Source organism: Epinephelus lanceolatus, chromosome 13 (assembly GCF_041903045.1).
Source record: "Epinephelus lanceolatus isolate andai-2023 chromosome 13, ASM4190304v1, whole genome shotgun sequence".
Lineage (NCBI taxonomy): Eukaryota > Metazoa > Chordata > Actinopteri > Perciformes > Serranidae > Epinephelus > Epinephelus lanceolatus.
In genome coordinates this window covers 38,853,230-38,871,665 of record NC_135746.1, presented here as the reverse complement: position 1 = coordinate 38,871,665, position 18,436 = coordinate 38,853,230, and the positions used below count along the sequence as shown (strand labels likewise).

At 41.4% G+C, this 18,436-nt stretch overlaps 1 protein-coding gene across 1 annotated transcript; it reads right to left on the bottom strand.

The window, feature by feature from the left end:
* Positions 1–1,999: 1,999 nt before the first annotated feature.
* On the bottom strand, positions 2,000–17,160 carry LOC144466599 (uncharacterized). Its single transcript, XM_078174150.1, has 11 exons — positions 16,866–17,160; positions 16,194–16,303; positions 11,069–11,197; positions 10,736–10,878; positions 8,122–8,206; positions 7,647–7,791; positions 7,306–7,499; positions 6,744–6,882; positions 5,784–5,910; positions 3,050–3,056; positions 2,000–2,396 (listed from the first exon to the last, which is right to left on the bottom strand). The coding sequence occupies exons 1-11, from the start codon at positions 16,930–16,932 to the stop codon at positions 2,091–2,093; spliced, it is 1,452 nt and encodes a 483-aa protein (XP_078030276.1). The 5' UTR covers positions 16,933–17,160; the 3' UTR covers positions 2,000–2,090.
* Positions 17,161–18,436: the final 1,276 nt, after the last annotated feature.

The following is an 18,436-nucleotide window of genomic DNA, read 5'->3' as shown; positions in this document are numbered from 1 at the left end:
AACCCAACCTTAACCCAACTGCTGATCATCTATGGGACAGAACACGTGCTGGGTTGGATTGACCCAACAGATGGGTTTTGCCATTCAACCCATATGTTGGTTTGTTCCTTTTAACCAACCTAGAGAGTGAAATTAACTCTGTTGCTGGGTTGAATGTTATCCATATGTTGGGTTGTTCCTTTTATCCAACCTAGAGAGTGAAATTAACTCTGTTGCTGGGTTGAATGTTATTCATATGTTGGGTTGTTCCTTTTAACCAACCTAGAGAGTGAAATTAAAACTGTTGCTGGGTTGAATGTTATCCATATGTTGGGTTGTTCCTTTTAACCAACCTAGAGAGTGAAATTAACTCTGTTGCTGGGTTGAATGTTATTCATATGTTGGGTTGTTCCTTTTAACCAACCTAGAGAGTGAAATTAAAACTGTTCCTGGGTTGAATGTTATTCATATGTTGGGTTATTTCCTGTCTCATTAAATAATAAAGTATAATAATAATAATAATAATAATAGTACAATTTCCCATAATTTCCAAACACACAACACAACAATACAAACACACTACACAAAAAGACCACTGTAACTGCATTTTATAGTTAACTATGTTTCATTTTATAAAAATTGTATAAATGTTTTAAGTAGGATCACACAATTGTAACAAGCACACAAAGAAGGTAAATAAAAATAAAAAGAACATGTATAAAAACTGTCTGAACAAGTGTGAATTTGAAAACGTGTTTTCAAAAAAGTTAAAACACAAAAAATTCAGATTACAAGTATTTTAAAATATAATAAAAAAGTGAACTATTTATAGTAATGCAATTACCCTCTCCTCCTCTCTTCTTTCCTCCCCTCCTCTCCCTTCCCCACTCCTCCCTTTCCTTCCCTCCCCTTTCCTCCCCTCCCTCCCCTCTCCTTTCCTCCCCTCCCTCCCCCCTTCTTTCCTCCCCTCCCCTCCCTTTCCTTCCCTCCCTTCCCCTTCCCTCCTCCCTTTCCTTCCCTCCCCTCCTCGCTTTCCTTCCCTCCCCTCTCCTCCCCTTTCTTCCCCTCCCTTCTTCTTTCCTCCCCTTCCCTCTTCTTTCCTTCCCTCCCTCCCCTATTCTTTCCTCCCCTCTTCTTTCCTCCCCTCCCCTCTCCTTTCCTCCCCTCTTCTTTCCTCCCCTCTTCTTTACTCCCTTCCCTCCCCTCTTCTTTCCCTCCCTCCCCTCTTCTTTCCTCCCCTCCCCTTTCCTCCCCTCTTCTTTCCTCCCCTCCCCTTTCCTCCCCTCTTCTTTCCTCCCCTTTCCTCTTCTTTACTCCCTTCCCTCCCTCCCCTCTTCTTTCCTCCCCTCCCCTCTTCTTTCTTTCCCTCCCTCCCCTCTCCTTTCCTCCCCTCTTCTTTCCTTCCCTCCCTTCCCTCTTCCCTTTTCTTCCCTCCCCTCTCCTCCCCTCTTCTTTCCTCCCCTTCCCTCTGCTTTCCTCCCCTCCCTTTCCTCCCCTTTCCTCTTCTTTCCTCCCCTCCCTTCCCTCCCCTCTTCTTTCTTCCCCTCTCCTCTTCTTTCCTTCCCTCCCCTCCCTTCCCTCTTCTTTCTTCCCCTCCCCTCTTCTTTCTTCCCCTCTCCTCTTCTTTCCTTCCCTCCCCTCCCTTCCCTCTTCTTTCTTCCCCTCCCCTCTCCTTCCCTTTCTTCCCCTCTCTTCTTTCCTTCCCCTCTCTTCTTTCCTTCCCTCCCCTCTCTTCCCCTCTTCTTTCTTCCCCTCTCCTCTTCTTTCCTTCCCTCCCCTCTCTTCCCCTCTTCTTTCTTCCCCTCTCTTTTTTCCTTCCCTCCCCTCCCTTCCCTCTTCTTTCTTCCCCTCCCCTCTTCTTTCCTCCCCTTCCCTCCCCTCTTCTTTCCTTCCCTCCCCTTTCCTCCCCTCCCCTCTTTTTTCCTCCCCTCTTCTTTCCTGCCCTTCCCTCTTCTTTCCTCCCCTCTCCTTTCATCTCCACCCATCCTTTCTCCTTTCCTCCCCTCTCCTTCCCTTTCTCTTCCTCCCCTCCTCTCAACTCCCCTCCCCTCTTCTCTCCTTTGGGTTGGGTTTTAGTGAGGTCTCACTAAATTTCTATCCAAAACCCAAACTCACCAAATGCGGGCAGAGATGGCTGTCCTCAAAAATGAGACAGAGGGGGACTCGTGCCCTTCAATACCATACACTGCGTGCTGGATAAACTCCCAAATTTGTTTGCATTGTTTGGTATAGTTCAAGTCGAAAACATAAAAAGCCTTGAAGCATACATCAACTGCCCCCAGCAAGGACTCCGACTCCAAGGCATTCCCAGAGATGATGGTGAAGGCCTGGGATGTTGTGGTGTCATCTCCCAGGCACAGAACATGTGGAAATGGCTGGCTGGTCTTACTGAGGTACTCGACCATATTGGTCCCAACCTGTTGATTAAACATCAGTCACTCAGTGATGCAATATAACGTTGAAATTACATTAAATCAATAGGACAATAAACATGTTGAGTGGGGACAGGAGAGGTGTGAAGCAGAGAGAAGTGAGAAGGAAGTTGGGCATCAGAGAGGCAGCAGGGAGCCACAATATTTTCACATTTCACATTTTATTTATATTTTATTTTGTGTCTGTTGAGTCTTAAGTGTGTTTTACAGACAAGCTTGTCTTAGTATGGTAAAAGAAAGAAAGATGAATTCAAAAGGTGTACGGTTTATAACGGACAACCGATGTAAGAATATTTCCTTTCTTGATATTTTTGTGAGTTTATTTTGTTTTTTATACTATAAAAGCTAAGAGCTTTTGAAAGTTGCAACAGCATTGCTGGTATACATCTCCCAGCAGAGACTACTAGAGGACTGGACACCTTTTGTGTGTGGGGAGGGGAAGGTATGGAAGAGGAAGGGAGGGCAACACTGTTCTAACCTAAGTCATTGCTTTTTTGTAAAGGCAGAGTGGGCGTTTCCATATGAAAACCCCAGAAAAGAACGGCGATGGACTTGACCTTAACTTTTTTGTTTATGGGTTTCATTTCAGATTCATGTTTTGTTTTTGTCTTTATAGCTGAGCTATAACACTTTTTAACGGATATCCTGCAGCCAATGAGAATTGAGTATTCACCCAGACATATACATATATATATATATATACACACACACACATATATATATATATACACACACACATATATATATATATATATATATATATATATATATATATATATATATATATATATATATACACACAGTACAGGCCAAAAGTTTGGACACACCTTCTCATTCAATGCGTTTTCTTTATTTTCATGACTATTTACATTGTAGATTCTCACTGAAGGCATCAAAACTATGAATGAACACATGTGGAGTTATGTACTTAACAAAAAAAGGTGAAATAACTGAAAACATGTTTTATATTCTAGTTTCTTCAAAATAGCCACCCTTTGCTCTGATTACTGCTTTGCACACTCTTGGCATTCTCTCCATGAGCTTCAAGAGGTAGTCACCTGAAATGGTTTTCCAACAGTCTTGAAGGAGTTCCCAGAGGTGTTTAGCACTTGTTGGCCCCTTTGCCTTCACTCTGCGGTCCAGCTCACCCCAAACCATCTCGATTGGGTTCAGGTCCGGTGACTGTGGAGGCCAGGTCATCTGCCGCAGCACTCCATCACTCTCCTTCTTGGTCAAATAGCCCTTACACAGCCTGGAGGTGTGTTTGGGGTCATTGTCCTGTTGAAAAATAAATGATCGTCCAACTAAACGCAAACCAGATGGGATGGCATGTCGCTGCAGGATGCTGTGGTAGCCATGCTGGTTCAGTGTGCCTTCAGTTTTGAATAAATCCCCAACAGTGTCACCAGCAAAACACCCCCACACCATCACACCTCCTCCTCCATGCTTCACAGTGGGGACCAGGCATGTGGAATCCATCCATTCACCTTTTCTGCATCTCACAAAGACACGGCGGTTGGAACCAAAGATCTCAAATTTGGACTCATCAGACCAAAGCACAGATTTCCACTGGTCTAATGTCCATTCCTTGTGTTTCTTGGCCCAAACAAATCTCTTCTGCTTGTTGCCTCTCCTTAGCAGTGGTTTCCTAGCAGCTATTTGACCATGAAGGCCTGATTCGCGCAGTCTCCTCTTAACAGTTGTTCTAGAGATGGGTCTGCTGCTAGAACTCTGTGTGGCATTCATCTGGTCTCTGATCTGAGCTGCTGTTAACTTGCCATTTCTGAGGCTGGTGACTCGGATAAACTTATCCTCAGAAGCAGAGGTGACTCTTGGTCTTCCTTTCCTGGGTCGGTCCTCATGTGTGCCAGTTTCGTTGTAGCGCTTGATGGTTTTTGCGACTCCACTTGGGGACACATTTAAAGTTTTTGCAATTTTCCGGACTGACTGACCTTCATTTCTTAAAGTAATGATGGCCACTTGTTTTTCTTTAGTTAGCTGATTGGTTCTTGCCATAATATGAATTTTAACAGTTGTCCAATAGGGCTGTCGGCTGTGTATTAACCTGACTTCTGCACAACACAACTGATGGTCCCAACCCCATTGATAAAGCAAGAAGTTCCACTAATTAACCCTGATAAGGCACACCTGTGAAGTGGAAACCATTTCAGGTGACTACCTCTTGAAGCTCATGGAGAGAATGCCAAGAGTGTGCAAAGCAGTAATCAGAGCAAAGGGTGGCTATTTTGAAGAAACTAGAATATAAAACATGTTTTCAGTTATTTCACCTTTTTTTGTTAAGTACATAACTCCACATGTGTTCATTCATAGTTTTGATGCCTTCAGTGAGAATCTACAATGTAAATAGTCATGAAAATAAAGAAAACGCATTGAATGAGAAGGTGTATCCAAACTTTTGGCCTGTACTGTGTGTATATATATATATATATATATATGTATACACAACACTTTTGTTTTTGCTCACATTTTTCATGAGCTGAACCTCACAAATATTGTTCACAAATCTGTCTAAATCTGTGTTAGTGAGCACTTCTCCTTTGCCGAGATAATCCATCCCACCTCACAGACGTGGCATATCAGGATGTATAGAGTAGAGCACAGCACAGTAGAGTAGAGCAAAATAGAGTCGAGCAGAGTAGAGCAGATTATAGAGTAGAGCAGAGCATAGTAGAGTAGAGCAGAGTAGAGTAGAGCAAAGCAGAATAAAGCAGAGCATAGTAAAGTAGAGCAAAGTAGAGCAGAGTAAAGCAGAGCAGAGTATAGTAGAGCAGAGTAGAGAAGAGCAGAGTAGAGCAGAGCATAGTAGAGTAGAGCAAAGTAGAGCAGAGTAAAGCAGAGCATAGTATAGCAAAGTAGAGCAAAGTAAAGCAGAGCAGAGTATATCAGAGTAGAGCAAAGTAGAGCAGAGTATAGTAAAGTAGAACAGAGCAGAGAAGAATAGAGCAGAATAGAATAGAGAGTAGAGAAGAGTAGAGTAGATTATACAGTAGACCAGAGTAGAGTAGAGCAAAGCAGAGTAGAGCAGATTATAGAGCAGAGCATAGTAGAGTAGATTATAGAATAGAGGCCAGAGTAGAGCAGAGTATAGAGTAGAGCAGAGCATAGTAGAGTAGAGCAGAGCATAATAAAGTAGAGCAGAGTAGCTGCTAGTAGTTGCTCTGATTACTGCTGGCCTGTACTGTATACATATATATATATATATATATATATATATATATATATATATATATATATATATATATGTCTGAAAAGAAGGAAAAGCATAATGGGTTCCCTTTAATAGTTACCATGCATATCAAGCAGTACAAATGTACACTCTTATTGAAATATCAAAACTAAAGTGAAACTTACAGGCTGAGTCTCTCTCTTTCTCTCTTTGACTCTTCAATCGTCGATCTGCACACTTTTCCTCCGTCTCTATAAATTGAAGGAGGAAGCAAGGTTGGCAGCAGCTTTAGGGCTCTCTCGCCGTTGGCAGCTAAAATAAATTGAACATAAGACACAGTACAGTATGTTGTTTTTCGACCTTAGAATAATGTTTCTAAAATTATTTCAGTGGTAGAACAACTCTTCTAAAACGGAAAGGTGAAATCAGACAATCTGATTGGTTCATAAGTGATATAATGAGCATATGCCCACAGCTGCAAATCACAGCATATCACTCCATGTCAGAGAAGCAACAATGTATCCATGACAACAACAACCAAAATACAACCACACAGGGGAAACATTAACTAATAGTTACATGGTGTTGCTTTAAAATCAAAATGAGGAAATGTGTCAGTAAGTTTTATTCAGTGTTAGCAGGGTTTTCCCTCGGCAAAATAAAAGCCGCCACACCTTAAAAATGAGTTGTTGTTGTTGTTTTTAATGTGAAAACAATGTTAAGTAGTATATTGTATGAATGGAAGATATATGTTTTATAGATACATATATAGCCTATTATTTATGCACATATTGACCATAATTAGTTTGAAATTAAATTTCAAATATCATAAAAATGTTTCACTACATTTTATTTTGAAAAACATGCACCGGAATCGCCTGCTCGCACAGGACCCCGTAGTATTTTAAATTATTTTCAAAAGAAGAGGAAAGTTCCCTAGGAGCAGAGTCAGGTAACAATAGGTAAGTTTCCAGACTGTCCTGCCAGTTCAAATGAATCATGAGAGCTGGCAGACAGTCAGGTTTACCAGACAAAAAGACATGATTATAAACTTAAAAAATCAGTCTAAATTCAAAAAACATTTTAACCATGTTCTGTTATTTTTAAATAGATTTTTGACATATTTACTATGAGAGATAGCTTACCTGGTGTCATGTCATCCAGTGCTACGTTCAGTTTTCCTTCACGCTGGATATAAGCAAGGATTCCGTCACTGATAGCAGCCCAGTTTTCAAAAAGTTTTCCTGCTGCCTCTGGATGAAGCTGCTGGAAGTCTTGTGATATCTGATACATTTTGAAACATGGAAAACAAGTGTAACTAGAATGGTAGTGATTAAAGAATTTATGGGATCTTGCAGGAAGCACCTGTGAAGGAGTCAAGCTGTCATTTTGCAAGCTCATATTGACATATGATGCACAACAGTTCAATAGGTAAATGTCAGTTTGTTAGTGAGTTAATTAGACATGTCTATCACTTTAGACAGCCAGACAGGTTGTTACTTAGAAGAGTCAATAAGTCAATACATAAAATTCCACTAACCGCTAATTGATGTCAAATTTTTAGATCTGAAACAGTTACATTTGTACATTTGTTGGTAGGTAAAAATTGCATGGAATTCCTCCAAGTCTATTTATAAAACATAATCAGAAATCTGAGGACAATAAAGACAAAATAACCAAAAACACAAAAGTAAAAGAATTTCTTACCATGCCAGGATTGTCAACAAGCCTGGGGAACTCCTTCAATATTTCTGGGATGCTTTTAGATCCATTACTGCGGATCCACTTGCCTTGGTATATAACTGTTTCCTTCATGTATACTTCGACTTCAGAGACTGGGTATTTGTTGACTTTCAACCAGTCAACCATCTGTTGAAGTTTTTCAGGAGCCAAACAAGATTCTGCTGAACGAGGATGATAAAGTCCAAGCATGAAGCTACTATTTTTTTACATGCTTGTGAAACAATGCTATTTAAAGCGGCACTAAACAATTTTAAGCAACAATTTAGAATGGAAAGTGTAAATGGAATGGAAATTATGATCCCTGCCTTGTGCAGAGACGGTATGTTCCTCCTCTGATTCCTGGTGATGCGGTCGTCTCAGGTTTCTCAAACGTTTTCTTACATTCCTCAGCCGCTCTTCCAGAAAACCTGTGGCAGGTCTATGTTTGCGACCAGGTGTGAACCAAGCTCCCTGTAACATTAGATTACAGTCATCTTATAGTGTCCAGAATGAGGGAGTTGTATACCAAGGTGACTACAAGGGATTTTAAGGAGCAATCAACAATTTTCCTTGAGAATGTTTTTTTTTTCTAAATAGTCATGGCAATAATTTGTTTTACTTTTGTTTTTTTCTGAACAAAATGGTTCCAGTTTTCAAGTCTGCAAAACAATTTGAATCATCACTTTATTTGAGTGTGCACTATGGAAAACAAGGTTGACAACTAACTTACTTGTATGTAATTCCGTTTTGGGGGCTAAATATTATTGATTGCTCCACTTGTGTATCACTTGATAAACTTACATAACCACTGCCTGTATCATCCTTGAGACATGGAAATTCATTCACCAGTGACATGGCAAGTGCTCTCTTGATGTCTGAGGATGGCCTGTTAAGTAGACAAAAAAAAAATAAAAAAAATTTTGCAATTAAACTGCGATATGTATAAAACACGATTTTGTAATCGCTCAGGCTGCTCATCGCTCATTATCCTCTAGTTATGTTTATTGCAAAGGAGAGTGGAGCTGTCGGTGAAAAGACGCTACAACACCACTGTTACCTGTTTGGCCTCAGACTGAGCTGAATGTAGCACAACAGGATCTTTAATGTCAGGGGATGTCCCTGTGTGGGACTATTCCTATTGAAAAAGAAGATGCTGCACAGCGTCAGGTGTGCAGAACCTGTTTTGGTACTGTTGCTGTCTCACAGGGCAACACCACCGACCTGTATGAGTCCTATGACTTCACCGTGTACGATCGCTGCATGGCTAAAAAATGCTGATGACCAGTGAGTCTAACAAGTCAAAAAGCCACAAACATGGGTTGACACGGGTGAAGTGTTTGAAAATATAGCTTAATATGAACACCAGGAGCAGGAGCTGAAATCAGCTGAGCTTTTCTCTACCGCAGCTAACATGTGGTTGAGACATAGGCTACAGCAGAGATCTATCACAGTCTGACGATGTATATTTCATTAATATGAAGTAGGGCTGCCACGATTAGTCGACTAATCGATGACTAATCGACTATCAAAATGATCGGTGACTATTTTAGTAGTCGACTAATCGGTTTGAGTCATTTTTCATAGAAAAGTACTATAAAAGTACCCCAAAACACTCTTATTGCAGCTTCTTACTTTCAGATATTGGCAACTTTACACATTCTCCCATGACGGTGAACTAAAACCCTTTGGCATGAGTACGAAACAAGACATTCGATGTCATAATTGTGGGGTTTGGGAGAGACAGACTGACATTTTTCAACATTTTAACACATTTTTCGATAAAATGATTAGTCGACTAATCGCAGAAATAATCGACAGATTACTTGGCAAAGAAAATAATTGTTAGTGGCAGCCATAATATGAAGTTCAACCTCAAAGCTGTCTGTCCTCAGACTGTCCTGATCTGTCCCTGAACATTTCACAGGAGAATATGGAGCTGCTTGTGTGGTGAGTGTGTTACAGAGTTTTGTATCAGTGTTTATTTATATTAAGGCTATTTGTCAGGGCTTCATTATGTTGTTGTGATAATTAATAAATGCTGAGCAACAAGCCTGTAAGTTTAATGCCTGGAATCCACTGGCGTTTTTTGTGTCTGTGGCGACGCGTATCCCTATTCATTTGCTATTGAGCACGTCAAACCATTACTGATGCCCTCACAATGCATTTTAGGTGGCGCGGCCGTTTGAGCAGCTCCAGCGCATCGAAAAGTTGACCGCAACTCAGCTTTATGCAAATGAATCCGTCAGACGTGAGGACTCCAGCCAATGGAGAGAAAGCTGGACAACAGTTCGGGGAGGTCTGTCGTGATACTCATACTCCCTCCCAAACAGCATGGTGATGGGGGACAGGCTAATTATTGCGGCTTACAACGATCCGATTCTATACGACAGCTAAGAGTAGCCTGCTTTGTTATGCTAGCTGGGTAGGTAACAAACTTCAGAATAATCTAGAAGTCATAAACCAGTTGTATAGGCATATTTATTCAGTTGTGTACAGAAATAGCCATGTCTTCAAACATAACTGAGCATAAGTTGGTAATAAGGGCTATTTCAAAAAGCTGGACGGGTTCTGCCCACAGACATCTGTTTTCGGACAGGCGCCGTGTCTCAGTGAGGCGTCATGACGAACGCAAGAAATGCCAGTGGATTCCAGGCGTGACAAATCCTACAAGACCAATTTATGTTGCTGGCCATGATATAGAACAATTAGGCCATATTGAATAACACAAATGATAATGAACTTAAAAAATAATCGCACATTAAATCTTAATATTGGTCCAAAAAAAAAAAAAAAAAAAAAAGCAATTAGATTAATTTCCCAAATTGTTCAGGCCTAGTTGAGAGCATATATAATGTGGTTTCAGTGAAATTTCCTATAAACTGATGATACAGTTTGAAAGTGTCAATGAAATCAGCTGGTTTGATATGTCAATGAAATGTGTATTTTAAGCACCAAGGTTATTATATTTAACTAAAACTAAACTATAAACTCAAACTATTTTAGTTAACTGAAATAAAAATAAAACTAGACTTTAGAAAAAAACGAAAACTAACTGAAACAGTATTGTGTACTTACAAAACTAACTAAAATAAAATAAAAATATACAGAAAATTTCTTTAGTTTTTTTGTCACATTATATATTATTATTTGGCACATTATGAAAAAAAATAAAACTAATACTGAAATTAATAAAAACGAAACTAAAAATAAACATTTTTTAACAAAAACTAAACTGAAATTAAACTCTGGAAACTAAACTGAAACTAAACTGAATTGAAAACAAAAATTAAGAAATAAATAAAAATAAAACCTAATGGAAAAATACAAAACTATAATAACTATGGTAAGCACTTGGTAGGACATGATCACCCCTCTGCTTTATGTTCACTGGCCAATTTATGTACAACTGACTCACGTTTCACCATTGGTTTCCAGCAAGTGGGACACCAGCAGTCTAACAAGAAGTTTTCTCTCCTTGCTGGTGATGGACTGGAGTTCATCAAGACTCTTTAACATTGACCTCCCGTCCATACTGCCTTCCAAAACCTTGCGAATCTCCTATAAAAAATAGAATGGACCACAAATGGTGACATACAGTAACCTCTGTGAGGCATTTTGAATAACTTCAGGACTTACTGACTATGCAAGAACATGTTAAATCAACTCACTGCTGAATAAATTAAATATTTCAATTGAATTGGCATTGCATTTTCATCTTTTTTTTTCTTCATAGAAAGTTAGTACTTACAAATACTGGAGAAAGTTGCAAAGTCAGAGTGATGGGATTTGGCTGTGTCTGCACCTCCATCCCTGTCTCCACTGTTTCTCTTGAACCATGACTGTCTTTGGAACTTTGTAGGTTGCTGTGAATGGCAACCTAGAGAGTCATAGTTGGGAATATAGACGGATTCAAATTTATTCTTGTACTATACAGATAATATTGTAGAACATGCGCAATTCAGCATACTTACCACAGAATTTGATATGCGTACTGCTTTTTAGAACCTGCATATCATTTATACTTGCCAAGTAACAGAAACACATCGAAGATACGATGCTACAAACAAAAACCACTAGAGGAATGTGGATATGGTGCAAGATGCTTGGTGCGTCACTTAGTGGAAAAGTGGTCAGAGCCTAGCAAATACTGCCTATCCTATCACCTTACCCAAACAGCACTGCCACGTTCAACTGACCCAGGCTCCGTTTACGCGAGCTCCAGGTAGTGGCCAGTGCTGATGCTACCAAACGGCACTGCCACATTCAACTGACCCAGGCTCCGTTTATGTGAGCTCCAGGCAGTCGCCAGTGCTGATGCTAACATTTCTAGCAACTACTAGGTGAAAAGTGGGTTGCTGTGAATGGCAACCTAGACAGTCATGGTTGGAAATAAAGAACGATTCATATTTATTCAACATGCAAATTCATGCACAATTCAATGCAGCATACTTACCACAGAATTTGATATGTGTACTGCTTTTTAGAACCCACATATCAGTTATACTTACCAAAAAACTTTAGACTCAACTTATTTACAGAGCTGGTATCAGGCAATGGCATCATAAATCTCCATAAATCAAAAGTAAGGTGACATTACAGTCAGAAAGTATTCAGACCTCCTTCAGTTTTTCACTTTGGTAAGTTGAAGCCTTATGTCCAGATATGAGCACTGCCTCAACTGATATAACCCAACTTCAAGACGGCCTGCACAAGATCGACCAGTGCCTCTTGGCAGGAAAATTCAAGGTCTGGTGCTACCAGTTTACACTATACCAATGCCTCATGTGGCCTCTGAAACTGAGTGACATCACCTGGACAACCATCCTGAAACTGGTGGCAAAAGCCAACAGCTTCATCCGGAAATTGCTTGGCCTTCCTAGATGTTTCTCCACCACAGCGCTTTGGAAGAAACACCTTACAGCTCCCACTGCAGTCAATCAGCCTAGTGTACAAAAAGGAGAAGGTGAGACTCTTATTCGAGCTTAGAGACTCACCGGACACAGCTATCCAAATGGCCAATCCCCAGGTTCAAACAGGACACAAGTGGAAAGCAACCCAGGCAGTAGACCAGGCCATAGACTGGCTAAACCCTGCCAGCTTTGTAATATTTCAAACCCAACCCTGAAGCACATTCTTTCCGGCTGCAAGTCGGCATTGTCACAGGGCAGGTACAGATGGCGACGCGATAAGGTGTTTCACAAGCTGGCAGATATACTAGAAACCCACAAGCTGGAAGCAAACAGGGCCAGAACACCTTCAGCCCACAGGTGGATCTAGTTCCTCAGGCAAGGGAGAGAAGCGCAGCGCTGCACCAAGACCGAGCAATCCCTCCTAACACTAGGAGACGAGGGGCAGCTGGCGGCCGACCTCGGTCGCCAGCTGCCCCTCGTCTCCTAGTGTTAGCACTCGTGAGGTGCTGAGTGTAGAATGATGCGGATATTTTTTTTTTTGACATAGGCTTCAACATAACAATTAGTGAAAAAATTAAGAGGGTCTGAATACTTTCCTTACCCACTGTATTTCTTCAAGAATGTGTAGATGAATCCCAGATGACCGGAATACAGAATTTTTAAAAGACTCTGTATCTAAGTGAAACATATAAGCATCTGTCATTATCCCTGTATGACTTGACTGCATGAAGAGTATGATGGTCAAGGAGACAACTCTGATCAACAGCAAACATGCTGGTGGTTGCTGTTACACCATAGGCAAAAAAATGCCTGTCGAAACCTATTGTATCCCACTTTTGGACAACAAGCTTGACTGAGTGATCCAGGACAAGAATAGTTTTCACTAGACCAAACTGAGGCTCACCATCAGCAGCACAAGACAGAAATACAGTCATACCAGGCTTGTATTGTGTACCATGTACCTTAACCCAAGCTGGCACGAAAGCTTCTGTAAAAGGTGGGATATCTTCGAGTCCACTTTGTACGTCACTAAACCCATCCATTTCAGCAAGTGCTGTGACCTGGACCAACTTCTGTGTCAGTTTTGAACACAGAACCAGAAAGGAGGGAGTAGCATAACATCATCTGATGTCGAAACGCCATGGTCTTGCAAATGTTCTTGAAGTTGCAGGTGATGTGGCTGATCCGTTTAAAAAAGCCATGTTTGGCCTCAAATCGCATAGACCAGAACTGAATCAGAGGTCCCAACTTTAGAATAGCATCTGGATAGTGCACCATAAAATGATGCTTTGGACGAAGATGCAAAGTGGGGTACAGCTCAAGGAACAGAGAGTGGTGCTCTTCAATGATGGCGGCCAAGTAAATTGCAGCTTCTGGTGTAAGAGATGGAGAGAAGATAAATTCCATGCATTCCAGAAGAAGAAGCAAAAGCTCCCAGTGCTTGTTTTCTTCAGGTATGAGGTCTCCAATCATACATGGCAACAACCTGAGGAGACACCATGTTTGGGCTGCAGACTGATGCATTGCTCCTTCTGGATGTTTCAGTTCATGGTTCCCAATCACAGATGGCTTGTTCTTCAGGTCAGGGAAGCCATAATCAAAACTCGTGATTCGGAAGTTGAGCTTTTCAAGGGTGAGATATTTGTCCTCAATCAGTGACCTGAGTATCAACTTCAGTTCATATGGTCCCACTCCTTCCAACAAATCATGCATTATGTCCACAACTTTGTTGTGTGTGACATGGAAGAAGGACAGATTATTCAGAATGCTGTCCCTCTTAACACCTGTCTCAGATAGATTAGCATGACGAACGTCTTCAGCATAGTTTGTCTCAGTTCGCATCAGGGTAGCGTCTTCTTTTGTCTGTGCCCTTGCAGTCGTTTTGTGTGCCTTGCACAAACGACAGAAGTAATTGCTTGAGAAGCTCTCTGTGAATCCAAGAAGGGCATTTAAGCCAAGATTGTCTCCACAGAACTGGGCAACTGAAACCCGCACTTCACCCTTGAAATGACGTGTGTTGAGGGAGATGCCGTTCAACTCAAGATCCTTAAGTTCCTCTATGACTGGGAGCAAAACACTGTCAATTCCATATGTTTTGGCATCGTCTGATTTGTAAACTGCAACCAGAAAGTGTGATGACAGTTTTGAAAGAAACTCTGGAGGCAGACTCTTGATTGTGAAGTAAAGGAGCCCCAACTTGTGCACCCCAACCTTTGAGCCAAGTGGGTTGACAGTTTCACAGTCATCATTGTACAAAAGAAGAGGAACAGATGGTTTCCTGGAGAAGAGAGGGTGCTGTTTGCAATACTCACCATCATTGAAGTCTAAGAGGCCTCCATTTTCTCTCTGTTGCCATGAAAAGATGGCATCCAAAATGCCAGGGATCTCAAGCAGTTTAGTCAAGACAGGTCTCAGTGGGACACGATAAAACACATCTTGAACTGCAACCTGTTTAACTGACCCAGTAGTGTTGCTTCTCTGCACATAGGACACTCCAGGCAAAGGCTCCTCTACGGGGTGAATGAAGTTGCCTGACTTTGCAAAATATTGCATCTGTTTAAAGTCAGATTCTAATCCCTTGAATGGATGTGCTGCTTCTTCAAAGTGATGTTGAAGTTCCTGGACCCCTGGATTGTCCTTATGACCTAATTTTCCAAACAGAGACAAAGTCTTCCTCTGAAGTGAACCAACAATGTCTGAAATCAAGCTTGATGTCTGCTGGACAACAAAGCTGACTGTACTGTAGGTCTGTGCAGATTTGGACTTTAAGCTTGCCAAAAACAGAGCTATTCGCTCAGTTATGGTTTCTGGTTCCAAGTCATCCCAGAAATCATTGTCTTCATTGTCTTGAGGCAGAGCCTCTGAAGGATCTGAAACATCTGCATTCTGCACTTCCCGGCCCTGCATGGATACTTCTGTGCCCCTCCTGGAATGCTGCTCAGTTTCAAAATGCTGTTCTGGGACTGAATGCTGAAGCAGATGTCTCCTGAAAGAACGAATATAGCTAAAAGTCCGCCTGCAACCACCTTCGCAGCACTGAAAGAATGTTGAAGCATTGTTTATACCATGCACTGCTCTCAAGTGAACAAACAGACCCTTTGCATCACCGGCTATTTTTTGTTTGCAGCGGAAGCACGTATATGCCATTATTAAACTACATGTGTAGCATGACAGTTTAAATAATACTTCAACCGTGGTGAGAGACTATGGGGGCTTTCACACTTAGGACTCTGAAGCGTGCCCTGGCACGCTTGACGTCAAAGTCCGGTTCGCTTGATAAATGTGAACAAAAGCGTGCCGTGCGGTAAGCAAACCGTTCCCTGGTCCACTTGGGAAAGGTGGTCTAGGGCACGGTACACTTCGGTTCGCTTCTAGTGTGAACACAAACCTCCTCTCAAAGTGAACCTCTGAGTGTTTACAATGTCATGCGACATCCTAACTAATCAACCGTTGTGTTCAAAGCAGCCACATAACAGCAGGAAAGGGAGCGACGTGGTCCGGGTCCGACAGCGAAATGATGGGTTTTTTTTTACAAGCTTTAATGAAACACTTGAGCAGTAGGCTACAACAACATAGCACGTCTGCTAACTCTCACTAACTTTGTGCAGCACTCTCTGCAGTTACTGGAGCATTACCATAAGTAACACCGCATATGCGCAGGCGCATGTGATTACCGTATATGACAGTATATAATGCCACCAACACAAGCATGCCAGGGAACGCTTCAAAAATACTAGTATGAAAGCTGACCAGCGGGCGTCTGGAAAGGGGGGGCAAGTGTTCCTGGGCACGGTTCGGTTAAAGTGTTCCTAACGTGAAAACACCCTAATTTACCCCGCCATCAGTCACATAGTCAGTGGCATTAATAGTACATCAAAGGCAAGGTCAGAAACACAGAAGTGTATGGTGGAGAAACAGAAGCTTACCTAATTCAGGTTAAATCTACTACTGAACTGTACTCACAAGCTCCTTATGGTGTTTCTGGAATTTGACACGCAGTCCCACTTTGGAAATGAGGCAGGCTATGGCACAGTCATCTAAAAGAAGGAAACTCTCCTTATCCACTTCCTGGTCTGAAATTCAAAAAGGCAATGGAGAAAATGACACGACAGCTCTGAGTGGGGGGAAAGAAGGGTAGTGTTAAGTTATCCACTAAAACGTAAAAACAGCTGTTAGCTATTGGCCTTGTTGAAACAAGATCACACAATACATATTTTCATATTTAATATTTAATTTGTCATATTTGTGTAATCTGAAACACAACCAGGAACTGAAACAGATGTGAAGTTGTTGTGAAATCCTTTCTTCCTTGCTTATACAAAGAAAGAAATTGTTGATGCCATAAAACAAAAAAATGTGAATGAAATTTTTAGCAATGAATGGGAACAACAACCCTCAGCCTATTCATTTTTGACATTGTGATAACCATTTGATCAGAAGCATTATTAACACAGTTGTCTCAGGTGGTACTGCTCAAAGCTGCTGAAAGCCTTCAGCACCGGACAGTGCCCAGCCCGGAGCAGATTTTCATTTTAGTTTTGCAATTAAACATTATGTCAAATATCAAGGAAATGATCTCTTTCTGTTTCTTAACACTAACATCTCAACTTCATGTCTTAATAAATGTGAACTTACCTTCAAAGGTGTCTGCCAGGCTGTCAAGCTGCCATTCAGTTAACTTCTCTCTCACAAAACTGTCCATCACTCAGTTGCATCCCTGGAATGAAATTTCAGATTGAGTAAATGAATTTAAGTAACATCAATGGATCTATGCCACACTTCACAGATCACATTGACATGTTACGGGCTTCTTATAACCTCTCCATGTATTTGTATAAAAGATGCCTATGATCAATGTTTCATTTGATTCTTCCAGCTCATAAAATTACATTTGATCATGTTTGCACCACCTGATTGCAGCAATGGCTATCTACACTTTTTTAATTTTTTCCATTTTTTCCCCCTCACTTTTTCCCAAAAATTGAGTCCAGCCCCTGGTATTGCACAGAGAGGGGTATTCTGCCTCAAAATGACTTAATATCACTCAGCAGAGTTATATTTACAAGATTTGACTTCAACCAGTGCTTTTTACCACTTGAAAGTGAGTTAAAGGGCCATTACAATGCATAAATCAGAGTATTTCACCTGCCAAAAATTGATTCCAGGTACTGATACAATTACATGCGCGTTGACATCTCAGTCATACACACATTACCTATTATGCACACTTAATTATATTCTCTCTTTTTTTATTATTTTGGGGCAAAATATCCCTCTATGTACAATACCAGGACCTTAGTTACAACATGATTGAGCAAGCAAAGCAGTTTTGTGTTGCTAAGTGTGGTATTTATTCAGTTTTGGGAAATCACGATATCTGGAAAGCATCAGTGGCTCTATAGCCCAGCTAGTTTATCTGATAACCTTTGATCTACAAGCTCAGGCGTTTTGTTCCATGAGCCGAATTATCGGCAGAGATCTAACGTTACTCCTCTCCAAATAATGCAGAAATGCGGGACGGATTTGCGGAATATTCCCGCAGTGCTTTTCCTCGCTCAAACCATACACACAGGCGTGGTACGGATGTGGTGCGGGATTTCGCGTTGTTGTTGTGTTCCAAGTCCGCGCTGCGTGAACGGGTGTGGCTGAACATGGACGAGAGTAGCAGCAGCAGCAGCAGCGAGCTAGCAAGCTAACGTTTAACAAGCGTCAACATCAACTTTCTTTAGCACTTACCACTCTCATCGCTGCCACCAAACTAGACAATGGACTGCCAGACGTTGTCCTTTAATTCACTGTGCACAAAATCATCCCGTCTTTTATCAAAAAGGACGGGGTGCTGTGAAACGAGGTTTATCAACCTTTCTCCCATGCTGTCCTGCCTGACTGGAATTCCGCGGGGCGTCAAAGTCTGGGCGGAAACTTTTTTCACCGCACGAAAGTTCCGCCCCGGTGTGCAAACTTCCATAAGAATCCATGAAATCAACTTTTATATTTTTCCGCGAGAATAATCCTCAGTGAGAATGGATTTAGCAGTTTCACGTTAAAAATCTGTGTTTATCTGAAGCTGTTCGGTTTACACAGGACTTATGTAAGCAGATGCTGTGAGCCAAGCTGCCGCTGACCCGTAGCCCACCTGATAACCTTTGATCTACAAGCTCGAGCATTTTGTTCCATGAGCCGAATTATCCGCAGAGGTCTACTCC

What these genes read in the sequence shown, in the direction of transcription:
- LOC144466599 (XM_078174150.1), bottom strand. Translation starts at nt 16,932, where the DNA reads ATGGACAGTTTTGTGAGAGAGAAGTTAACTGAATGGCAGCTTGACAGC. An exon ending in AGAAACACCATAAGGAGCTT is followed by an intron (nt 11,198 to 16,193) that starts GTGAGTACAGTT and finishes ATGACTCTCTAG; the next exon opens with GTTGCCATTCACAGCAACCT. An exon ending in ATGATACAGGCAGTGGTTAT is followed by an intron (nt 7,792 to 8,121) that starts GTAAGTTTATCA and finishes CTAATGTTACAG; the next exon opens with GGAGCTTGGTTCACACCTGG.